The 21,695-nt window shown below is 36.5% G+C and overlaps 1 protein-coding gene across 1 annotated transcript in view; it reads right to left on the reverse strand.

Annotated features, from left to right (window-relative positions):
- Nucleotides 1-1,675: 1,675 nt before the first annotated feature.
- Nucleotides 1,676-21,695, reverse strand: part of LOC145694656 (serine/threonine-protein kinase Chk2-like) — a 47,965-nt gene continuing 27,945 nt past the window's right edge. Inside the window, exons 5-8 of the mRNA XM_081771099.1 lie at nt 18,191-18,394; nt 10,094-10,293; nt 7,354-7,555; nt 1,676-6,286 (exon numbers count right to left, since the gene is read on the reverse strand). Coding sequence (XP_081627225.1) covers nt 6,131-6,286; nt 7,354-7,555; nt 10,094-10,293; nt 18,191-18,394 — 762 coding nt within the window. The 3' untranslated portion in view covers nt 1,676-6,130. The remainder of the gene's footprint in view (nt 6,287-7,353; nt 7,556-10,093; nt 10,294-18,190; nt 18,395-21,695) is intronic.

Genomic DNA, 21,695 nt, shown 5'->3' on the forward strand with positions numbered 1-21,695 from the left:
GTCTGACACTCTAACCTAAAGATTATGTGCTGAAGGTAAGAAGCATCATCATTCTACAATAGGTTGCTTTTATGTAGAATATCAGCTACTTCAGTTCTTCTCCTTCGGGCTACTTACCTCATGTGGTAAATTCAAAACAATGTCAATTTAAGACAAATACATTGTAAAACTTTTCCGTAATTAAATATCTAGGGAAAATTAAACATTTAATAGGGACAACTGTTATCAAAATATCCAAATAAGTAGATTAGAAGACTATCTAGTGATAAACATGGTGAAACTTTATGAAATCTTCCAAATTAGAATTAACATTTACTGGAAAACATTCGTTATGCACCAGCGAGCATATTGTGAGCAGTGAGCACAGGGGAAATAATTACGAAACCGTTTGCGAACAAAATTAGGAACACTAATACAAGTGCGACAACATTTTTTCTTTTTTTGGTATCGTCATGAGTTTTACACATATGTTACAATTTGAATCTTTCCCCACAAGAAAAAAGTAAATAAAATTACCATAAGAATAAAAATGACAATGGCACTGGCACTTCTATGAGGTTCGAACCCACTACCTTCAGCATACAGACTCGTTGCTTTAACTAATTAAGCTATTTGTTTTTTTACGTGAAGTGAGCCTGTTCTACGGCAAAGACTATTTTTAATTACGATTGTGCTACCAATTCGTCCTTTTCCATAGGTAATTTCCACTATTTGCTCTATCTATACATTAATACTTAGCATAGATTCATATATATTTGGAGTTTCAAAAAACTTAAAAATGAAAAGACGCGTCATATATTTTGCTCATAGTGGTACGTGCCAGCCGAGGTAGCAAAATGCCTTAAATCATATTCCAACATTAATACCACAGAAAATAAAAAAAAGTTTTATTGCAACATAAATTTCTCCGCCTCTAGAAAAAACACCCTTTACAACAGAAGCTTAAAGTTTATACATTAGTTTCGGCCGAAGCGGTCTTCCAGTTCATTGCGCTGGCAATATTGCTGCCACCGGTTAGGCCAACGTGAGAGCAGCTCAAAAGGGCATACGCCAGATCACTTGCCGCGTACTATAGTCTGATATCAAACAGGAACCGTAGTTGTGGTTTTCTATGGAGTTCATTAACCTCTTAATTCAAACAGCTCTCCAATTGCCATTCTGACTCAGCACTGAAAATTCTCTCTCCAACAGGACTCGAAATGAGAGTCTAGCCTGCTATACCCTGGCCGGTGAACGATGATTTCTGACAGCTTTGCACAAGGCCACGGCGAGCGAGCAGAAGACAGCAGGTCAACCAACCTAAGGCTCAGAACCTGTCGCGTCTCCATGGTAACCACAGCACATTGCCAAACTTTCACTCACCCCCTCTCACCCTCAACGAGGAAGCAGACGATTCTTCTCTTGCGCGAGAAGCACATGGCAACACCGCACTCCTCAGTCGTCCTCGCGAGCTGAGCTGTCAGAAATCATCGTTCGCCGGCCAGGGTATAATCAACAGGCTCCGTTTAATAACTAAATTATACACACACGGAAAATTTTTCATCGTGGCTGTATGGACATTATAGATGATATGGTTGAGTGAAACCTACATTATTTTTTAAAAAATAAAGAAAAACCGTCTTCTAAAAGTATGAGTATTATTTCAAAGTTTTACAGAAACAGTAAAAAGCAAAGATGATTTACTAATTATGTATGTTCTTTTATTCGGTATTTTTTTCATTCTTTTAATATTTGTATAACACTTAAATTTAATAGTCACTTTATACAACTACGCTCTCTTCCTGACAAAACATTTTATACAAAATTTCTTTATACAATTGTACTTCAGGTGAAAAGCAAAATAATTATACAATTCGGCCACACATCTTTGCCGAAAATCTCACAACAACAGGAAATAAAATAAGACAGGATGAAATCTAATATTTCTATAACTGAATGAAACAAAAAATAAATAAAGTAAAACAACTGTTACATGTTAAAGATTTCATATTTAATTTTCTGCAACATGCATTCATTTAAAACTAAATTATTTTACCGCGAGGTTGGGTGTTTTATTTCTCTTTGGAATCCAGTTTGTACTTCCTGTGTTTTGTTCACTGAAACTACTGTGAACTACTACTGAGCAAATACCATTTCAAATAGCGGGAGCGCAGACGATTTGCTACATTCTATTTAATCCATCATCTTACTTTCTATTTTTCAAATCCACATCATTATACGTCTGGACCAAATTATTTCTTTGAATTTTAAAAATTAATATTCAAGCAGGAAAATATAAACGAATGGTATACAATTTACGCGAAATAACCATTTCATGAGTGGAATTACAAAAAAGGCTTTAAATTTTTCAACAAATCAAATAGATCCAATCTAAATGATGGGTTTCCTTCCGATTTTGACCTTCACTATCTACAGAAGATGGCACAAAATATCGGTCTCAAAGTAGCTTTTAAATCTAGGCCCTAACAAAAGTAATTCACATATTTTAATAGTTATTTTGCTAGTAGGTCAATGCATTCAGTAATTTACGAAGCGCCATTTGAACACCTTCGGACAAAGAAAGTATGACGAAAAGGAACACTGATAGTCATATAAGGAATATAAAACAAGAGGATACAACAGTTTCCGGTTTATCCAGTAGGTAGCTAAAGCATTTACAAGTTTTCAAACATACTATTAAGTAAGTAAATATTATCCAAACGACGTCGTCATATATTGAAAGACTCGTCTATAAATCATTTTTCATAAGAACTAAAAAGCCTAACTTAAATTTGGGGAAGGACAGTCTTGATAAAGAATAAGATTTATGTTATACATTTATAAATAAGAGTGCATCGGAGTTTCCTTAAATTTCGGATGATGTCTAACATCAAATTTCCTCCTTTTAATGATTATTTTAAGATTAATTTTTATAGAATAATTGGAATATGGGAATTAAGGAACGCTACATTAACAGTATTGCGTACAATGTGAGCTAATCATCTACAACCGACATCAGTGTGTATAATTACGGTAAGTAGATGATTTGTGGCAAGAATTCTCAACATTAGCAAGAAAATTATATCTAACAACAACGAAATTACACCAGACGTTAAACGACACGCATATTTTAGTATTGCAGTTGAACAAGTAATTTCAGTGCTTTATCAGTTTCGTTGTGGAAATGAAGTACTCGAAAATAATAAAATGGAAAATGAATTAAGGTAACACGATTAGCCGGTTTTTATTTGGTCCAATAAAAATTCACACCATTAATAGTAATTTCAACTTCGTAAAAACTGGTACTTGGTCTAGCCTGCTTTGTTACTACTAAAATAAAAAGCAGAAAATTTTAAGAGCCTGCCTTAATAAAAATAATACAAATTTTACCATTTTTCTTTTGTTTGTTTATTCATAAGTGAAAGGAGATAACAAAATGCAACTTACCACAATCATAGATAATGCTATTCTACAACAGAAAATATGAACCTGAAGAATGTTCAGTGTTGCCATCCCTAGAAATTACAGTATTGCCAGAATAACAATTCCCCTAAAATCTAAGTTAAGGCAGCGACTATAAGAACGAATTCAACTGCATTTGATTACGTATCATGTTGTTTTGGTTCGCTGTGAACTACTTTTTAAATAATAGTTGTATTTGGTTTGTAATAAACAAAATAGTTTTAACATACAGTTATTAAAATTAAATAATAATGTTATTTAAAAAGTAGTTCCCAGCAAACCAAAACAACATGATGCGTAATCAAATGCAGTTGAGTTCGTTCTTATAGTCGCTGCCTTAACTTAGATTTTAGGGGAATTGTTATTCTGGCAATACTGTAATTTCTAGGGATGGCAACACTGAACATTCTTCAGGTTCATATTTTCTGTTGTAGAATAGCATTATCTATGATTGTGGTAAGTTGCATTTTGTTATCTCCTTTCACTTATGAATAAACAAACAAAAGAAAAATGGTAAAATTTGTATTATTTTTAATAAGGCTGGCTCTTAAATTCGCCTGCTGTTTGAAACTGTATTTGGCGACAAATTCGCAGTAGTTTCAGCGAACGAAATATAGGAATTTCAAACTGATTCTGAAGAGAAACAAAATGCGTAACCCTAACGGCAAAATTGCTGAAGGAACATGAAAAGTCAAAGAAAATGTGTAAGTATGAAAAAGAATCATTAAGTTACCGGAACTGTTTGTACACTCACGTCCAAAATGATTGTCGCATATCTATAACTGTCTTGTTGTTGAAATGTAATTTGGTAATTTTGCAGGTTAGTTTTAATACTGTTACTATGTGTATAATCGGGAAATGTATATTTGTGGTAAATTTCATAGGAAAAGAATTACAAATACGAAAATTAGAATGAGTAAAACAAAATGTTGATAAATGGACAAGAAAGTTTTATTGTCGTTTTATTGTTCTTATTTACTGCTATTTTGACATGAAATTTGCCACATATGTCTTTGCCTATTATACACATACTAACATTATAAGAAATACCGGACGAAATCGTTATCAAATTATATTCCTACAACAACATATTTATAGACATGCGACAGTAATTTTGAACATGAGTGTACATTTGAACTATGATTGTTTTCCAATGATTCACGTCCCTATATCTCCTTTAGAGGTTACCTTACACTAGGAAGATAGTTTACAAGAGTATGAAGTAATTAGGCGGTGTGTAACTGATGAAGATATCAAAGAGTGTCGAAATAATTCAACGTATTTTCGATTTTAAACGGATACAAAGGTAACATTTTTATTCGGCCATAAAGTACTTATTTCAAGTAATAATGATACAGAGGAAAACTGATTCAATGAATGAATATTCAAGTTAATATATTCCTGTACAAACTAAATCTCTATTTTCCAGTTAAATGCAAACTTAATGAACCTTCCATTAAATCACTGTTAAGTACCAAAAGTAGCAGAACTTCCTTTGTAACTCAAGTCTAGATGCTAATATCAAAAACTATGTACAGAACCGAAGAAGCACATTTTAGACACTTCATCCAATAATAAGCTGAAATACGATATATTAACATTATTTAAGATTCTCCAAAATTCTATGCTAAATACATATGACAGTATATATTTTTCGTCGCGGATATAAAAATAAAACAATTATAGTAACACGTTTATGAACATAATCGTAGGTACTGACTCATCAAAAAATAATCCTTGAATGCGAAACATGGCACTGACAAACAGCACGCAAAAAATCCTATATCAAATGATGTTAAACAAATGACAGCCTGCAAAAACACTTTCATAATACTACGAAACGTACCACTACAATTATCTTGCCCTCAGTAAATATAGATCTAAACTTCAACAATTACAGAGTAATATGATACAGATACTCTTTCATATTCACAATAGAAAAGCTTACTATAGAATAAAGTTTCACAACAAAAAATCTTTTTTAAAAAATCTCACCTTTCAACTGGATACCACAGTAAACAATTCTTTTCATTTATTCAATCTATATGCTATAGCATCTTTAAGTAAATAGGGTCTATTTCAAATTAAAAACTATACAACCTAAATTCCAACTAACAGATTTGGAGATTGATTCGTGGATTGTAATACGATGAAACGCGTATGTTCGCTTTATGTTCTCTGAACTGTTAGTTCCGAGTCGAAAATTGTGATTATCTTTTCGCCGAAATTCATTATATATATGTATCCTATTGCAACAACAAACGTCACAAAACGGTAAAAAAATATGTTCACAGCGTCTTCTCATTTCATAAATTTTTTCAAAGCTTAACAACAATGTTTATAATGCATTCATTCATAAGCAGGATAGATAATTACACTTATTCACCCTAAATAACGAACAGGTATCAATTTAGCATATATAACATTTAGAATACTCAGGTGGTTCATTATGCAGCACTACGCTTCACGGAAGCACTCGAACTTGCACAGACTGCAGTTTTATTACAAAAATATATAAATATTATGTACATAAAAGTATATTGTCTTAATGATAGTTCATTCAGACGGAAGTCTCAATGAAACATTACACATTTTGAATTTCCATAATTTTTCAAGTAATCAAGTCGCTTTATTAAAACGACGCAAACATATCCACACATTCACACAAGATCAACCCTCTATATAGATTTCATTCTTGGGGACCCATTTTAGCATTTCTGCCCAGTCTAGGTCTCTTTCGTGGAGGTTCACACATTTTTTCAGTCACAGATTGAGTCACACTTTTCATAGTTACATCCTCGTTTAAACCCATCACTCTGTGCGATTCTCGCTTCATCTCTTCATCCTAATAAGTAAAAGAAAAGTTAAATACCAATTATTTTGCAGACAAGAAAAGCAACTCATACAACAATCGCGTAGTAGAAGTGAAAATAAAAATAAAAACTGTACGCGTATCATTTCATCTTCAAGAGTCTGTTTCTTAATGTTCTTACTTTATGCAACCAGTCAATTTAAAAAGGAAATAAATCCATATCTACCCACGATGATCAAATAATTAAACGACTGATAAAACCTTGATTTAAAAAAAAAAAAAAAAACTTTCCTGCTCGATTTTTATTGTAAGATCCATATAATCGATTTATGAAAATCAGATTCTTTTTTTGCTCATCAGAGAAGTATAAATGCAAGCACATTTTTATTTTTATTGTCGCATATTACTATTATTCACAGAAACAGGAACAACTGCGCCTCAAGGTTGCCAGAAGTCTAATACAATATTAAAATTCTACTTTTGATTTAATGAAATCGATTATTACTGGTAACAAGATGTGTGTATACGACTATGATCTGAGAAACAAAACTGTCCTTGCAGTTAAAATCTCATGACTAAAAAGGGCAACCATCACTCAACATTACTACACATCCTTCGTCGCCTTCGCGACGCAATTCGTCACGAGAGACAGGATGTGTAGAAGTTAAGGTCCTGGTAGATTCACCACAATCATGTTGACGTCCATCTCAGTTTTGGTCAAATGCAAAATACCACAGGTTCTGAATCCATACTCACGGGAATAATCTCACGAATTGTAACTTTTGGCCAAACTAAAGCTGCGAATTAATGTTATCGATTTTCAGACACGATAATGGTTAATAGGACGAGGAACTTCTTAAGCAATACCAGGTGAAACCTTCCAAACCTATTACATACAATGGAAGGACCGTTAGAACAAGTATGCACAGATACAAGAGGCCTACCTTCAATTAGAAGTTTAAGTCCACAAGTAGACCGGCACGGTGGAACATTTTTTAATCACGGTTAAGAAAATGAGAACTCTTAGAAAAAGCACAAAATATTATGTACTACAAAGTCAACTGTGTGAATGACACACACTTAAAATTCATCTAACCCACCTGAAGCCACGGATGTGTAAGTATTTCATCTATATTTATTCTTCTGTCTGGTTGCACCACTAACATTTTCGTTATAAGATCCTTAACCTCTTCGGATACTCCTTTCCAATATTTATCTGGGAATGAATAACGGCCTCGTAGAATTTGCTGTTCTAATGGCATCTCTTTATAGTCGCTTGAAAATGGGAAATATCCACCTAGACTAATGATAAAATATACACATTTAATGTCAGGAAATTCACAATTTATTATTAACTACTACCTCTCCATAATTCAAATAAAATAGAATTAGCATTTTTGGGAATCCTACAGGTTCTGGATTAGAGGAGAGAGAGAGAGAGAGAGAGAGAGAGAGAGAGAGAGAGAGAGAGAGAGAGAGAGAGAAACTTTCGATGATCATATAAAAATCTTGTGAACTTAACCTTCCTCTCCCCAACATAGACTTTTTCTCACCAATTTAACCACTTTTCTTTTGCTTTTTTTATATAATAACTTTGCTTTTGTTTTCATATAAACTGTCACTATTTTCCTTCTTTCTTTTTTTTTCTTAAAGACCCACCAATTTTCTGCAAACAAGCATCATACGTTCCTATATCTACATAAAATATGTCCAAAACTTTCGAATAAAAAAAGGAAAACTGCACTTTTTTTCTTTTGAATTAAAACTATTTGACTATAACTAAAAACAAGATTAACGCAAAATTAATGAGTATGGCTGATTAATGAGTACTTACAATGAAGTTTTGAAAGAGGTTCCTTCTTTTCTCAAGGAACCGGCTGCAAAGGAATATGAAACAGGGATACAAAAACTCATTATGCAATGTGTTGATTTATATGTTTACTATATACAAAAGTAGTGTAAGGTATGCTGTAAAATATTATTTTCTCAAAATTATTATCTGTTTCCTTAATCATAAAGCGGGTTATTATTTTCCGGACGGATGACGCTTCATTTATGATTTCTTCCGATTCCTACATGCCGATCTACTCGTTCCGAAACGTTTTCTCTTCCACCATTAACTCCACCTGCTTTCAGCCTGATTAATATGTCATCACGTGAACCTACATTCCAACACGACGCACACTAAGACGCTTCACAGCTTTCCCCTATTCTTTAATTTTTGTTATCTTTCCTCCTACTTTCTGCCTTCCCTATCCCACGAAATACTTTAGCGAAAGAACTTTTATTTGTGCATTACTTTTGGTTTACCCAGCTTAGACAATTTAATTCCTTTTTATTTTAAAAGGCTGCTACCTGTAAACAAACAGTGTATCTAAGCGTTGTGCATTCTCGCACGGAATAGCAACAACGAGCAGACGAGGCAGCCAGAGGCCTTGGCAACCAACGGCAGCCAATCAGTCCTACCTGTGCTTACGTCACTTTGGTAGGCGGGACTCACGTGAACGGCGAGAACAAGGAGAAAACTGTGTGACGTAGCCATCATTGGGCGCCAGAACATTTTCGGAGTTAGGAGACTTTTCATACTCGCTGCGACAAAAGTGCATATAAAAATGTACAATCATGAATATCTACTTATATTTTCTTAAATAGTAAACATCCAAATTATTTGTAGTCAAAATATTACTTATCATTTGTAAATATATGTAAGTATCATAGTTAATATCAAATATAAGCTTTACTTATGCGTTATCATTGACTTTATTCTGACCAGACATTCTTGCCTCGTGTTTTGCCAATTGGTTGTGCATGGTACAAAATATATATCAATGTTAGCAAATTATTGTGGTCAGTTGATTTTCAGATTAAATGATGCTGAGATTTGGTTCTATTCGTAAGTTTAAGGTTGTTATTTGAATTTTCGCCTATGTGTGGTTAGCGTTGAAGGAAGCTATTGCTTTGTGATAACTTGTTTCGTCGTTAACGCTCGGGTGAAAAATTCAATTAATGACTATCTAATGTAATGTTTGCTCTACTTGGATTATCATCCTATGGAGTAAGAATCACAATAATAATCCTTTTTAGTGTATGTAATATTACGTTTTGACTATTTTCCAGAAAAAAATAATCTTTCATTCTTCTTTCAACATATAGTATTTTTCTTTTATTTTGCTTTTTGCGTAGCAAACTGCAACACCAACGCGAATTAGTACAACAATTTCTAAGTTTTGCATAGCACTTTCAACGGCAAACAAGAAAGTTAGTATACTAAACTCATAAAAGAAAATTATATATTAATGAAAGAGGATTTTTAACACCAAATCCTCTGTAGGTGTGAATTCAATGATACACAAAGTGAAAAACTGGATGACTGAACTGGGACTCGAACCTGGGATCTTCAGCGCACCGTACCGATGCGTTAACCACTACCCGCTTCCCAGAACAGCCATACACTCTCTCACTCTTTAAGTCGGTGCTCTTTAGTTAGACTACACAATCACAACCTAGCTGTTGCATTGATTATGCCGCCAAGGAAAAAGATTCAATTTAGGCAGTCCAAGAAGTAAACCTTGATTTTTATACTGAATATCACAGTAACTTCATTTCACATAATGTACATTTCGTATCACATTGTAACCAAATTCTACTGGTTCTTTCTTTTTACACTTTTAACGTTCCTGACTTAAGACATCTTCTGTTACTCCCTACTAAGATATGAAATAAGATGTGGATTACTTACCTGTAAGACAACCAATCTGTACTGACCCTTAAATCGTGTAACCTGTTCTATTACCTTCAAGTCTTCTAATAAAAATTAATTAAATTTTCAAAAATACAAACCTCACGAACAAAATAACGCCCATACTCCAAATGTCAACTTTTGCAGTGTAGCATCCTGAATTTCGTAGGATTTCAGGTGCAATGTACGTTGGGGTACCACAAAATGTCTTCATTATGCTCTCATCTACGATCTTTGAGAGGCCAAAATCTGTTACTTTTACCAATGGAGGTGTGTCTTTGGTTAAGAGCACGTTCTCTGGCTGAAAAAAAAAAAATTTCTAATGTAGATGTCAAAGATTACTTATAGCTCAGTATATTTGATAGTACAGCATATATTGTTTATGATAGATTACCTTGTATTTACGACTGAATTTGTGACTATGTAGAACTAAAAAATGAAATGAAATCTGTACGTTTTACGTCCCACGGTTATGCCGGTTAGGCTAAAGGAGACGGTGATAATGAGAGATGAGTGAAATGGTGAAATGAAGAAAGTGGGAGGAAACGGGAGTACCCCGAGAAAACCCACGAGCACGGTGTTTGTCCACCACAAAGTTCACTTGGCGGGGGCTGGGATTGAACCCGGGACCCCAAGCACCAGAGGTGAACGCTCTACCACTGAGCCACCGTACCCCCTATATGTAGAACTAAGTTTGTCCGGTCTGTATCCGACCGAATTAACAACTCCAGTGCTATTTGGGAAATGACATGTCTGCTTTTTATGAGCAGAAGTGAGTCTGAAGTTAGAGGTGGATAATTGACGTAAAATAGCGTTCAAATTAAAACTGGAGAGGATGAACCTTTTCGATCCTAGTTTTTCCTCCATAGGCACAGTGATACAGTGTCAGAAGGGGATCATTCGGGATAACTACTTTAAAAAAGCTATAGTGGTCCGCTACAGAAACTAGAAGTCCGCGACGAAACAGTCGCCCACAAAATGCACAACAAAGATACGTCTAAAGAAAGTGACACTCGTAGTGATTCAAAGGATCCATCGCCTGGTGTGCAGGCAACTCCACTGATTCACAGCAAGATGGGCAAGCGATTCAATTTGAGGTTAAACAGTGAATACAATCATTCTAAAAGCCTTGGCTGAGATGTGTCCGTAAGATTTGCTTACATCATCTGTTCAAGAATCACAGTGCAGAACGAATAACGAACTACAGGAAACTGTATGAAAAGCGCGCGCCGGAATCCAATAGGCAAACAGTTGTCACAACGGATGAAGCATGAAATTCACTACGCTGCTCTTATTGACATACCGTGACCGCGATCCCAAGGATCTCTGCAACTTTGTTCGCCAGTGTCGGAAAAGTTTCCTGTGTGGGTTTGTGGTTGATATGGAATTAAATTTTGCAGGAAAGTTGATGGTACGCAAAACTGATGTGTAAAGTGAATGCAAGATACTTCGAGTCCATTATAATATCTACCTTTCGGATAGATATCCGATAATTGAATGGTGAGGACGCCAGCCAGGTGGGCATCCATGTGGACAAGGCTTTAAAGTCATATTTCCTGCGATTTTCCCACGAAATGGAACGGGAATTAGGAATTCGTATTATCCAAATTCCAAGACATTCTTGTGAACAGCTCTCTTGCCAGACCAATCGACTTCTGCGGCTTTGACCTGCTGAAAAGGCATATCATTCTCTTGTCTTTGGAAAGCTTGCAGGGTGAAGTGGGATCAAATTCTCTTGTGCGGTTTTATCAGTTTGCTCCAATGGAAACTATGATACTAGGCGAAACTCCACAGTGCTGGAAGTCCAACAGATCATCAGTGGTAGTAGCGAGGTCTCTCGTAAGATGAGTACCCTTCAAAATCGGTACGATAAAAATCACACAATCTCTGCATATATATATTTGGTCTAGGAATTAATTCGTGCGGTTGGTACGCACACATTGAAGCTGTAGTACAAACACAAAATACATAAATACCTTAAGAAAAATATTGTCCATCGCTAGCCACCACTTTCGCCCATCTGTCAGGCAATGTACGGATTCCGTGGCGAAAGAAGTCCTCATCCTTGGAAGCGATCCAGTCAGAGACCCATGTTTCGATATCTTCTGAAGAAGTAAACCGCTGTCCAATCAAATCGTTGTTCATGCAATCGAACAAGTAGTAGTCCGAAGGAGCAACGTCTGGTGAATACGGCAGGTGGGGTAAAACTTCCCATCCGACATTTTCTAAATAGGTTTTGACCGGTTTTGCGACATGTGGGCGAGCGTTATCATGTTGAACAATAAGTTTATCATGTCTGTTCTCCCATTCTGGTCGTGTTCTGGCCAAAGCTTGCTTCAAACGCATTAATTGTCGTCGATAACGTTCTCCATTCATAGTTTCACCCGGTTGCAGCAGCTCATAGTACACCACACCTTTCATATCCCACTATATGCACAGCATAATCTTTGCACAGTGAATATCTCGTTTTGGTTGTGATGGACCTGGTTCACCTGGTTTCACCCAGGCCTTTTTTCGTTTAGGGTTCTCGTAATGGATCCACTTCTCATCACCCGTAATAATTCGATGCAGAAACCCCTTTCTGCTCTGTCGTTGAAGCAGCAATTCGCAAATGGTTTTTCGTCTTTCAACGTCTCTGTCTTTCAATTCATGTGAAACCCAATGTGACATCTTTTGAATCATTCCCATGGCTTTCAAGCGTTTGGAGACTGTTGTTTGATCAACGCCTAATGCTGCTGCAAGTTGTTCCTGCGTTTGACACGAATCCTGCTCGAGCAATGCTGTCAATTCTTCGTCTTGAAATTTTTTTGGCTGTCCAGCTCGCTCTTGGTCTGCCAAGCCGAAATCACCACTTCTAAACCGTGCAAACCACTTCTGACACGTTCGCTCAGCTAGAGCATGGTCACCATACACTTCCACCAAAATACGATGACTTTCAGTCGCACTTTTCTGCATGTTAAAGTAATGCAGCACGACACCCCGCAAAAACACTTTATCAGGCACAAATTGCGCCATGTTCACTTAACTACAAACTGGTGTTGTTGACGCTTTAATCCACTGCCCTATACTACGAACGATACGCGATGACAGGGGTTTGCAACACATGTGTGGATACACGGAACTGTGGGACGCTCCGTTCGTTGCGCCATCTCTTGTCCACCCGCACGAATTAATTCCTAGACCAAATATATACGTAACACGTCTAACTCATAATGTTAAAATTAACTCACTGATGCATATTGTTTTATCCAAATTTCGGAATAAATTTAAGAATTTACTGAAAAGCTTCCATAATTTAGAGGATACTTGCCTTTCATGTACTAGTCCGTCCTATTTTATTACACTACGCAATGGGCAAATTATTACTGTATAAAGATAACATACAAAATGTTATAATTCCAACATTTTATGCTAATAATTTCGACAGCCAGCATCCTGTTTGTCTTCTTCGGGGGATATGGAAAGACAAGTAATTTTTTGTGAGTTAAGGTAAAAATAAATTATGTCAATCCGAAGAAATATATCCTTTGTAGTTTTTATAATTGCTTATACAGGCATCTGCCCCTGTAACACAGGTATCTTTTGCATAAAAACCATGTGTTCTTCAAGCCTCAAGTTCTTCCTCAATTTCACTTCTTCAACACAAGTTCTCGAAAAACAACTAAAAGTTATTCAAATCTGGCAGTCCATAAATTTCACTTTATTTGGCAAATTCTTGTAATTTCTGTTATTATGCATAAACTTATTACACAAATGTACTGATACAAATGTCTGAAGCTTTACACGTCAATTTTATGCACGAAATTATAAATGATCGTCGAAGTTACGTTACTCATGTCCATTATAATGATACAGATAATTCGTTGGCTAATTGCTTGAGAGTTTAACATCTCTTTCAGCACCAAAACTATATGAGATCTGAAATTACAGCTTAACGTGACATCCAAACTATATGAACAACCACCAAGGAATGGAACTTAGGTTTAATGCGCCGGAAGCACGTATAATAATCATATAGCCACGACTGAACTCACAAAGATAATTAGGGATACCCCAAATGTATATATACATGTTTCGGATTCAAGGCATAATAAGCATTCCTTCTTTTATTTTAATCACTTCCACCATTCCTCAGAAGATAGCACTACTATTAGCAACAAATCCTGGGATTTAAAACATCTGGGAAGCTGTCCTTATACGTACTATCTTGTTACCATACGAGGTACAGTAAGGTACATATTTATAGGGATGTAACATTGTGTAGTGAATGTACGTAGAAGATGTGTGAATTTTTAACTTGATTTCAAAAGCCCTTTTTTCCTTTAAATCATAATTTTAGCTTCATATACGAAACATCTCCAAAGGGATCTAATGCGTTATAGAAGAAAAATAGATATAGAAAATATATAGTATTACGTACGAATTTAAAACTATTATATATACACAGGTGTTTCAAAACAACACCGACAACGTTTGGGAGGTGATTCCTGACACCAAAATAAGACAAAAAGTATAGACCAACTTGGGTGCACAAATGCTTCCTTTCGGAGTTACAGGCTGCCGAAAACATTAAAAACTTTAAAAGCCCATAATTCCGAAACTATCGGAGCTACCGCAGTTGGGTCAAGACTTCACTTATGAACTAGTATGTGCCCTATCCTAATATCCAAGTTTCAGAATCCTGCTATACTTCCGCAACAGTTTTTATAGAGGTAGTTGGTGAGTACTTCTAATTAAATGCCCGTAGCCAAACTTCCTGTATAAAAATTGTTGTGTGAGTACCTTAGGATTCTGAAACATTTATTTTTGGGTAGGGTATCTATTAAGTTCCTAAGTGAAGTCTTGATCCGACTACGGTAGGTCTCAGTTTTAGAGCTATGGACCTTTAAAGTTCATTTTTTCATGTTTTCGGCAGCCTATAACTCCGAAAGAAAGCATTTGTGCACCCAAGTTGGTCTATACTTTTTGTCTTATTTTAGTGTCAGGAATCACCTCCCAAACGTTGTCGGTGTTGTTTTGAAACACCCTATATATATATATATATATATTACTTCTGAACTTGATATATACATATAAACAAAGAGCAGAAACATAATGGAACAAGGAATTTGCATCAATAGAAGAATGGGTGTAATATAAAACCGGTTATTCCTGAATTTATCATACATAATAATTCTTCTATTATTAGCATTTTGTTCATAATATTAACGAACAATATATGATTTATATTATGTTCTAAGATGAAAATAATTCGTTTTTATCTACGGAAATTGTCAGACTACGATGATGTTAGGGAAATGTCAAGACGGAAAGGGTATGTATCAAGATGTAATCTTAATACTTATTTCGAACCTTAATGATTATGAAAATGCTCTGTCATATAGTAGTGAAATGTCATTCTTATCTCTATGCCTTTACTGTTGGAAATTTATTCTAAAATCTTTATTCATATTATACTTTACTTTTCAAATTTAATATTGTTTGTCACGAAGAAAGTGAACAAACAAACAAAAATTATTACACAAAATTTCATGTTAAAAAATTCATTGTAGAATGTTAAGAATTATTATATAATCTCGTCTGTGAATGTGCTAAAGACAGCTTAACTTATACAAGGAGCTTCCTTATTATGTAAAGCTTGAATTGACAATTTCCATCCTTTGATCGAATTCCGATTTGCACACGAACCCGCATTTCTAGGTCTGGCTTTTGAGTGAGTGGCTCTATGTCAGAACAACAGGCACTTCAGGTAACAACCTCAGCAAAAGTAATAGTATAAAACCTTATGACATTTCGGGGATAGCAGTGTGTGTAACTGCATTTTATATCATAGTTGTATCTGTGTCACTCTGGGGCTGGAATTTATCTTTTGACTTAAAAACCCAAACATCACCGTCAATGATTTGATTTAATCCGTAAACATCTCATGAGGTTCGAAAGAGTATAAACTTATGTCAGCAAGCAGCCGACTAAGTTATTATCTAGAGAGACTTGTGCTGAGATTGTGCTTTAAGTGACCAGCTTACAGGGCATTCACATAATTGGAAATCATCAAGCATGTGCTTAATTAAAAGCTGCCAAATACCATGCATGTCACAAAACACAAACACACTATACCAACATATTACAGACGGCAAACACAACAGATAATTAAAATTATGAAATCAATCACAAATTGAAGGTTGCACCTTTTTCATTCATGTCTAGAATTATCGTTCTTTAAACCATGTTCTAAAAGCTTTACTATCAGGGTATAGTAGAGAATCTGGTTATGTTTTGGTTATTAAAACCTCTCAGAAAGCATCTCCAAACAAGATTTCATGGATGATGAAAGAGGTGATAGGCTTCGCCTTTATAATGATCCTAGTTAAAATGAGATTTTGAAGAAGTGAATAAAGGGGATAACTCAGAATTCTATTTCTGTAAATAAGATAGCGATAGTTCGTTTTTCTATTGGTGGGAAAAAATTTCCATCGTAGTTTTCATGTTTTAGAAAATTTTCCTCACAATTTGTTACTTGATAATGATTTCTTGCAGCTTCATGAAATGAGACTAGATTATGGGAATAAAACTATGATTTTGCGTATATTTGGGAGACCACCTAAGAAATAGTAAAGGGCAAAGACACGCCCGTTCTAGTTTCTGAGAAAGTAAACAATATTATAAAAGCATGTGTAGTGACAAAATTTGTTGTGAATGGAACAGTAAATTTTCCAGCTAGAGTAAAGCATAGGTTCTAGTAAAAGGGACAGAATCATGATCTGAAGAAGAATATCTATCTGAACCATACATAAAGTTACAAAACTTCACAATTTTGATTTCGAGAACTTTATCAGCAGAATTTTTGGAAATTACAAATCCGTTACACCGAAGAGCAGTACTAAAAGTGAATACAATACGTAATAGGTTAAGGAATCACTAATGTTAAGGCAGAATAATTTATGTACCAAATAGCGAAAACTCAGAAAATAAAGTAAATGATGAAATGAACACATAATAGAACGATATAAGTGGGTTCCACATGATATGAAAATATCAGGTAGTCTCGAAACTAGTGAGTCTTTTGTGCACGACATGGTGTAAATGTCCCAAATCGCAGCGTATATGAGTAACAGCAAGTCAAACCTAACGTCAATCGACAGCTGACAAAGCTAGTAAATGTGCTACACGTGTTGGAATTGTCATAATCAGGCGTAAGGAACTATATGCTGTGGCGATATGTGAGCTTTCCGCAAAACTGCACTACATTCTTCATTATTATTTTGATAAAGGCACAATGCTGCGCACACTTGTGGACACATTTATCCTGCTTATGGACAAGATACGTTATCAAAAGCAAAAGCAAAAATATGGTTCAGTTGCTTTCGTTTCAGAAATTCCGATATGCAAGATGTACCTTACAATGGGCGACAAATCACAGCGAAAGTGGATGATATTCTGATAAAAGTCGAGCTAGACCGGCACGTTAAACAATCATTACATCGCCAAAGACAACATCCATTACCAAATGGTGTTAAAATTATTTGGAGACCTGGCTACAAAAAACTCGACTTCTTGGTGCCACCTGATCTGACTCAAAATCATTACTCGTTCGAATTTCTATCCACAAATCTCTACTGAGACGTAACGAACTTGAGCCACTTCTGAAGCGGCTGATCACGATGACGAGATGTGGATAAGCTACAACAACAAGGTACAATGAGAAGGCAAGGTTATGCTATGTGTTCGGTAGGTATCGTGCATCACGGGATGCTGCCGCCGGGCACAACGGTAGACTCGGACCGGTACTGTCGACAACTAGCACCAGTGCACTAGCAATTCAAAAGAAACGGCTGGAACTGGTCAATACAAAGAATGTTGTATACCACGCTGACAACGCCAAACTGGATACATTTATAATGACTCGTCAGAAATTGAGATAATTTTGCTGGGAGGTTTTAATGAATTTACCGCATAGCCTCGACCTGGCACAGTCAGACTATCATCTCTGCAAAATTTTATAAATGGCGTTAAGTTAGTTTCAAAAGAGGAAAAACATGTATCACAATTTTTTGATCAGAAATCACTGAAGTTCTACAGTGATGGGATAATATAATCTCAATTTTGATTTCCAAAGGTTCAACACTTAGATACCTTGATACAGAAACTTGATTTGCCTTAAGGCTTAATAATGAGCACAATAGAAATATACTAATTACCTTGAGATCTCGATGAGTGATTCCCTGAGCATGCAGATATTTAACAGCACACACCATTTGGTAAAAAAGAGGCTTTGCTTCTTTTTCACTGAGACGCTGTCGTGATTTGATGTAATCAAAAAGCTCTCCTCCTTCCATAAATTCCAAGATTATGTACACTTTATCACTGGTTTCGTATGCGCCTTCTATATGGATTATACAAGGCTGAAATGAGATTATTTCACTAATTATTATTCAAGGAATGCAAAACAATTCCCTATGCCTACATCACAATTATTATAAAATAATTTAATGAATATTCTAGATCAATGTGAAATTCTAGATGGTGACTGCATATTATTGCGGACATGCTACATGAATACAACTAAAATACCAACGGTGCAAACCAGCATCCGAAAATTTTCACATATTTGACACTCAAGAACATGTTGTCAGTATTATATATACTAGAACGAAGTCTCGTGGCCACATAAACAACCAGATACACTGTTGTCAGATGTAGCTCCATAAGCAACCCAATAGCAGAATCCAATGAAATATCCCACTCTACCTATAGTGTGTACTCATTCATCATAAAGTAATTAACGCAAGTCATTCTATAAGCGAGTCCTGCTTCGAAATCTAATTGAGGAACTAAGTTTAGAAGAGAAACCCGAGTAGTAATAAGGATCCCAATTATAAGCAGGAAATTCCATTTCATAAGATATTAATGCTAAAAAGAAGTACCAATATTAAACTTATAGCAATCAATCATCATATCAACCAACATATTTTTACATGAAGCCTTTAACGAGTTAATTTTGAGGACCTTGAATCCATACGTATATATACGGTACATACAGTGATGGTTCAGAATAATGGAAACACTTTAAAAACATGCAACTTATCAGATAAATTACGGTGTTGGTCAACGTTTAGCTTCTAAAATAATTCTGCTGCTACGTGGAATGGAATGACTGAAGTTGTGAATAGTAGCATGTGGAATATTACACCATTCCATTTACAGCGGATCACTCAGTTCCGTGCGAGAGGATGGAGGCAGAAATATCCGCCGGTTTCGTGTCCCTAAAAGGAAACAATGATATTAAATTATGTTCAGGTGGATTGGGCAGGCTATTGGAAATGTTCAACTATCCTGATACTCCTCAAACCACTCTCCAACATCTCCAGTTATGTGAAAGAGCGCATTATCCTCCTGAATATGGCGTCATTGCTCGGCAACATCTGGACCACAGGATGCACATGTCCTCTTAAAATGGTGACATAATCACAGGCAGAACTCGATTGGTACGCGTCAGCACAGGACCCAATGAAAACAAGAATTTGCAGGCCACAGCATTGTGTGTTCACATGGAGACAGTGTGGATCATACTCTTCTTCGGGCATTCGCCACACACAAACATGGAGGGTGGTTTAAGGCCGAGGTGGCTTAGTGGTAGAGCGCTCAGCTTCTGGCACGTGGGGTCTTTGGTTTGATCGCAGCCCGCGGCAAGTGTACTTTGTGATGAACAAACACGGTGTGTGTGGGTTCACTCGGGATTCTGCAGTTTCCTCCCACATGCATTCTACCATTACCATCATTCATCTCATCACCACGGCCTTCATTAACCTTGGGGCATAATTATAGGAATTTAAACTCAAAAAGGCCCATGGTTTGAATAAGGATGACTCATCCGACCGAATCACACTTTCCAGTCATCAACGGTCCATGTTACACGCGGCATCATTGACGTCGTGGTAAAGTATTATGGCTTATCAGCAGTTTCGCAAATGCAACACCCGACCTCACATGTCCTTGTCATGTAACTCGGGACAGACTGATTGTCAACATAGATTGGAGGAGGTACTGCCTGAATTTCTCATTACCTGCATCCAGTTCTGAGTGACATTTCATACGACCAAACAGTTTAAAACGATGAAAGGCGCATTATTTCTCTTTTGAGGTTATTACCTCCCCAGGAATTGGTCTCGGTGAGTACCTAAACTTTTGACCCAATCGCTACCCATTAGCAGGCTAACGAAGTGAATGTCAGATACGCCTAGTATGTGGGAGACCGAAATCTTCCTCCCAGTTTTGGTCACTAGCGGGCCTCTTAACAATTTTATTCCTCTATCTTACTAGAGTACATTTCTGGGTAGTTTTAATTCCGTGTTTCCACATTTGTGCATCACCCTGTTTCATATATTGTGCTCTACAGACACCACAGATGTCTTCCTAGACCATTCGGCTACAAATGTAGTACACTTAATGGCCATCATCCGTATCTGGCGATTATACAACCACACACAGCAGGCATACAAGTGTCCGCCATTTTGTGTTTGTTTCAGATATCGATTTAATATACACGAATTATTGTTACCAGGTGGGAACCCTATCCATTCATAGTCATTTCAACCAGGCTTTCGCTGGCAGATTATCCGGGGATCCCTACGGTCCCTTGAAGAATCCATTGCACGTGCATTGTAGAGTTCTACCACATGCATATTTCAATAGAGCAGATATGACGTCTTATGATCATTTTTTACCCGTCCTGTGCGTTGGATAGTTTCCGCATTCGGCATCCGAAAGTCACTTTTCCACGCTTTCGGCACCTTGTAGGTCCGAAACTATGTCCGATTGCCGAAAGTTCAAGGGAAATTTCGTCTCAGTGGCAGGAATCATGTCCCCCGAGACAGTACCTATCCACATTGTCAAGTGTCAATGTGTCATCAGTCAGAAACGTTGGGAACCACTGGTCCACCCTGACAAGCCAGGCCTGCCACAGATTGCACCTTTATAGCACTTGGAATCAAAAAGTCAATTGGAATCAACTTATCGCAATCGTCGCGACATATTTACCTCCTTAATTAAATCCAAGTTCTTTTAACTTTTTTCTTCTTCTTTCAAAAAATCTCGTTCTTGTTTAGTTGCATTCAGGTTTTGGAAGCTGTGAAAATTTCGAGTCTAGTAATTGCCTTTCTACGCTTTTAGCGCTTCTCCGACATTAGGCTGGGTAGTGGAACAAGTCATATCGTAAATCTAATTTTCAAATTATACGAGAAAGGATCAAAAACTAAGGTTACAAGGCCGATATTTCTGGATTTTCGTCTGTTATGGAAGAATGAGAAGTGTGCGGTAATTTTACTACATGGGGTTGGCAACTATGCAGTTTTAGACACCCACCAACTACAGCGCTAGTTGAAGGTAAACACAAATGGCGACTCGTTTGGAAAATTGGTCTCGCGAAGAAGTCCGCGAGACTTCGAAACATGTCGATTTCTGTGGGCGAAACATGTAACCGCGCCTGAAACTCATCGGCAGCTGGTAGAGGTTAATGAAGAGACTGCGGAGCAATCAGGAGGAAACAGTGAGGATTTCTCACCGAGGGAGTCATGTTCCTTCACGACAACGCGCGTCCACATACAGCTTACAAGACAACCACGATGAAGAAGTTTCGCTGGGACATTATCCACCCTCTCTACCGCCCGGACCTAGCTCCAAGCGACTTACTTGAAGTAGCACCTA

This window comes from Thermobia domestica, chromosome 9 (genome assembly GCF_964235325.1).
Source record: "Thermobia domestica chromosome 9, izTheDome1.hap1.1, whole genome shotgun sequence".
NCBI lineage: Eukaryota > Metazoa > Arthropoda > Insecta > Zygentoma > Lepismatidae > Thermobia > Thermobia domestica.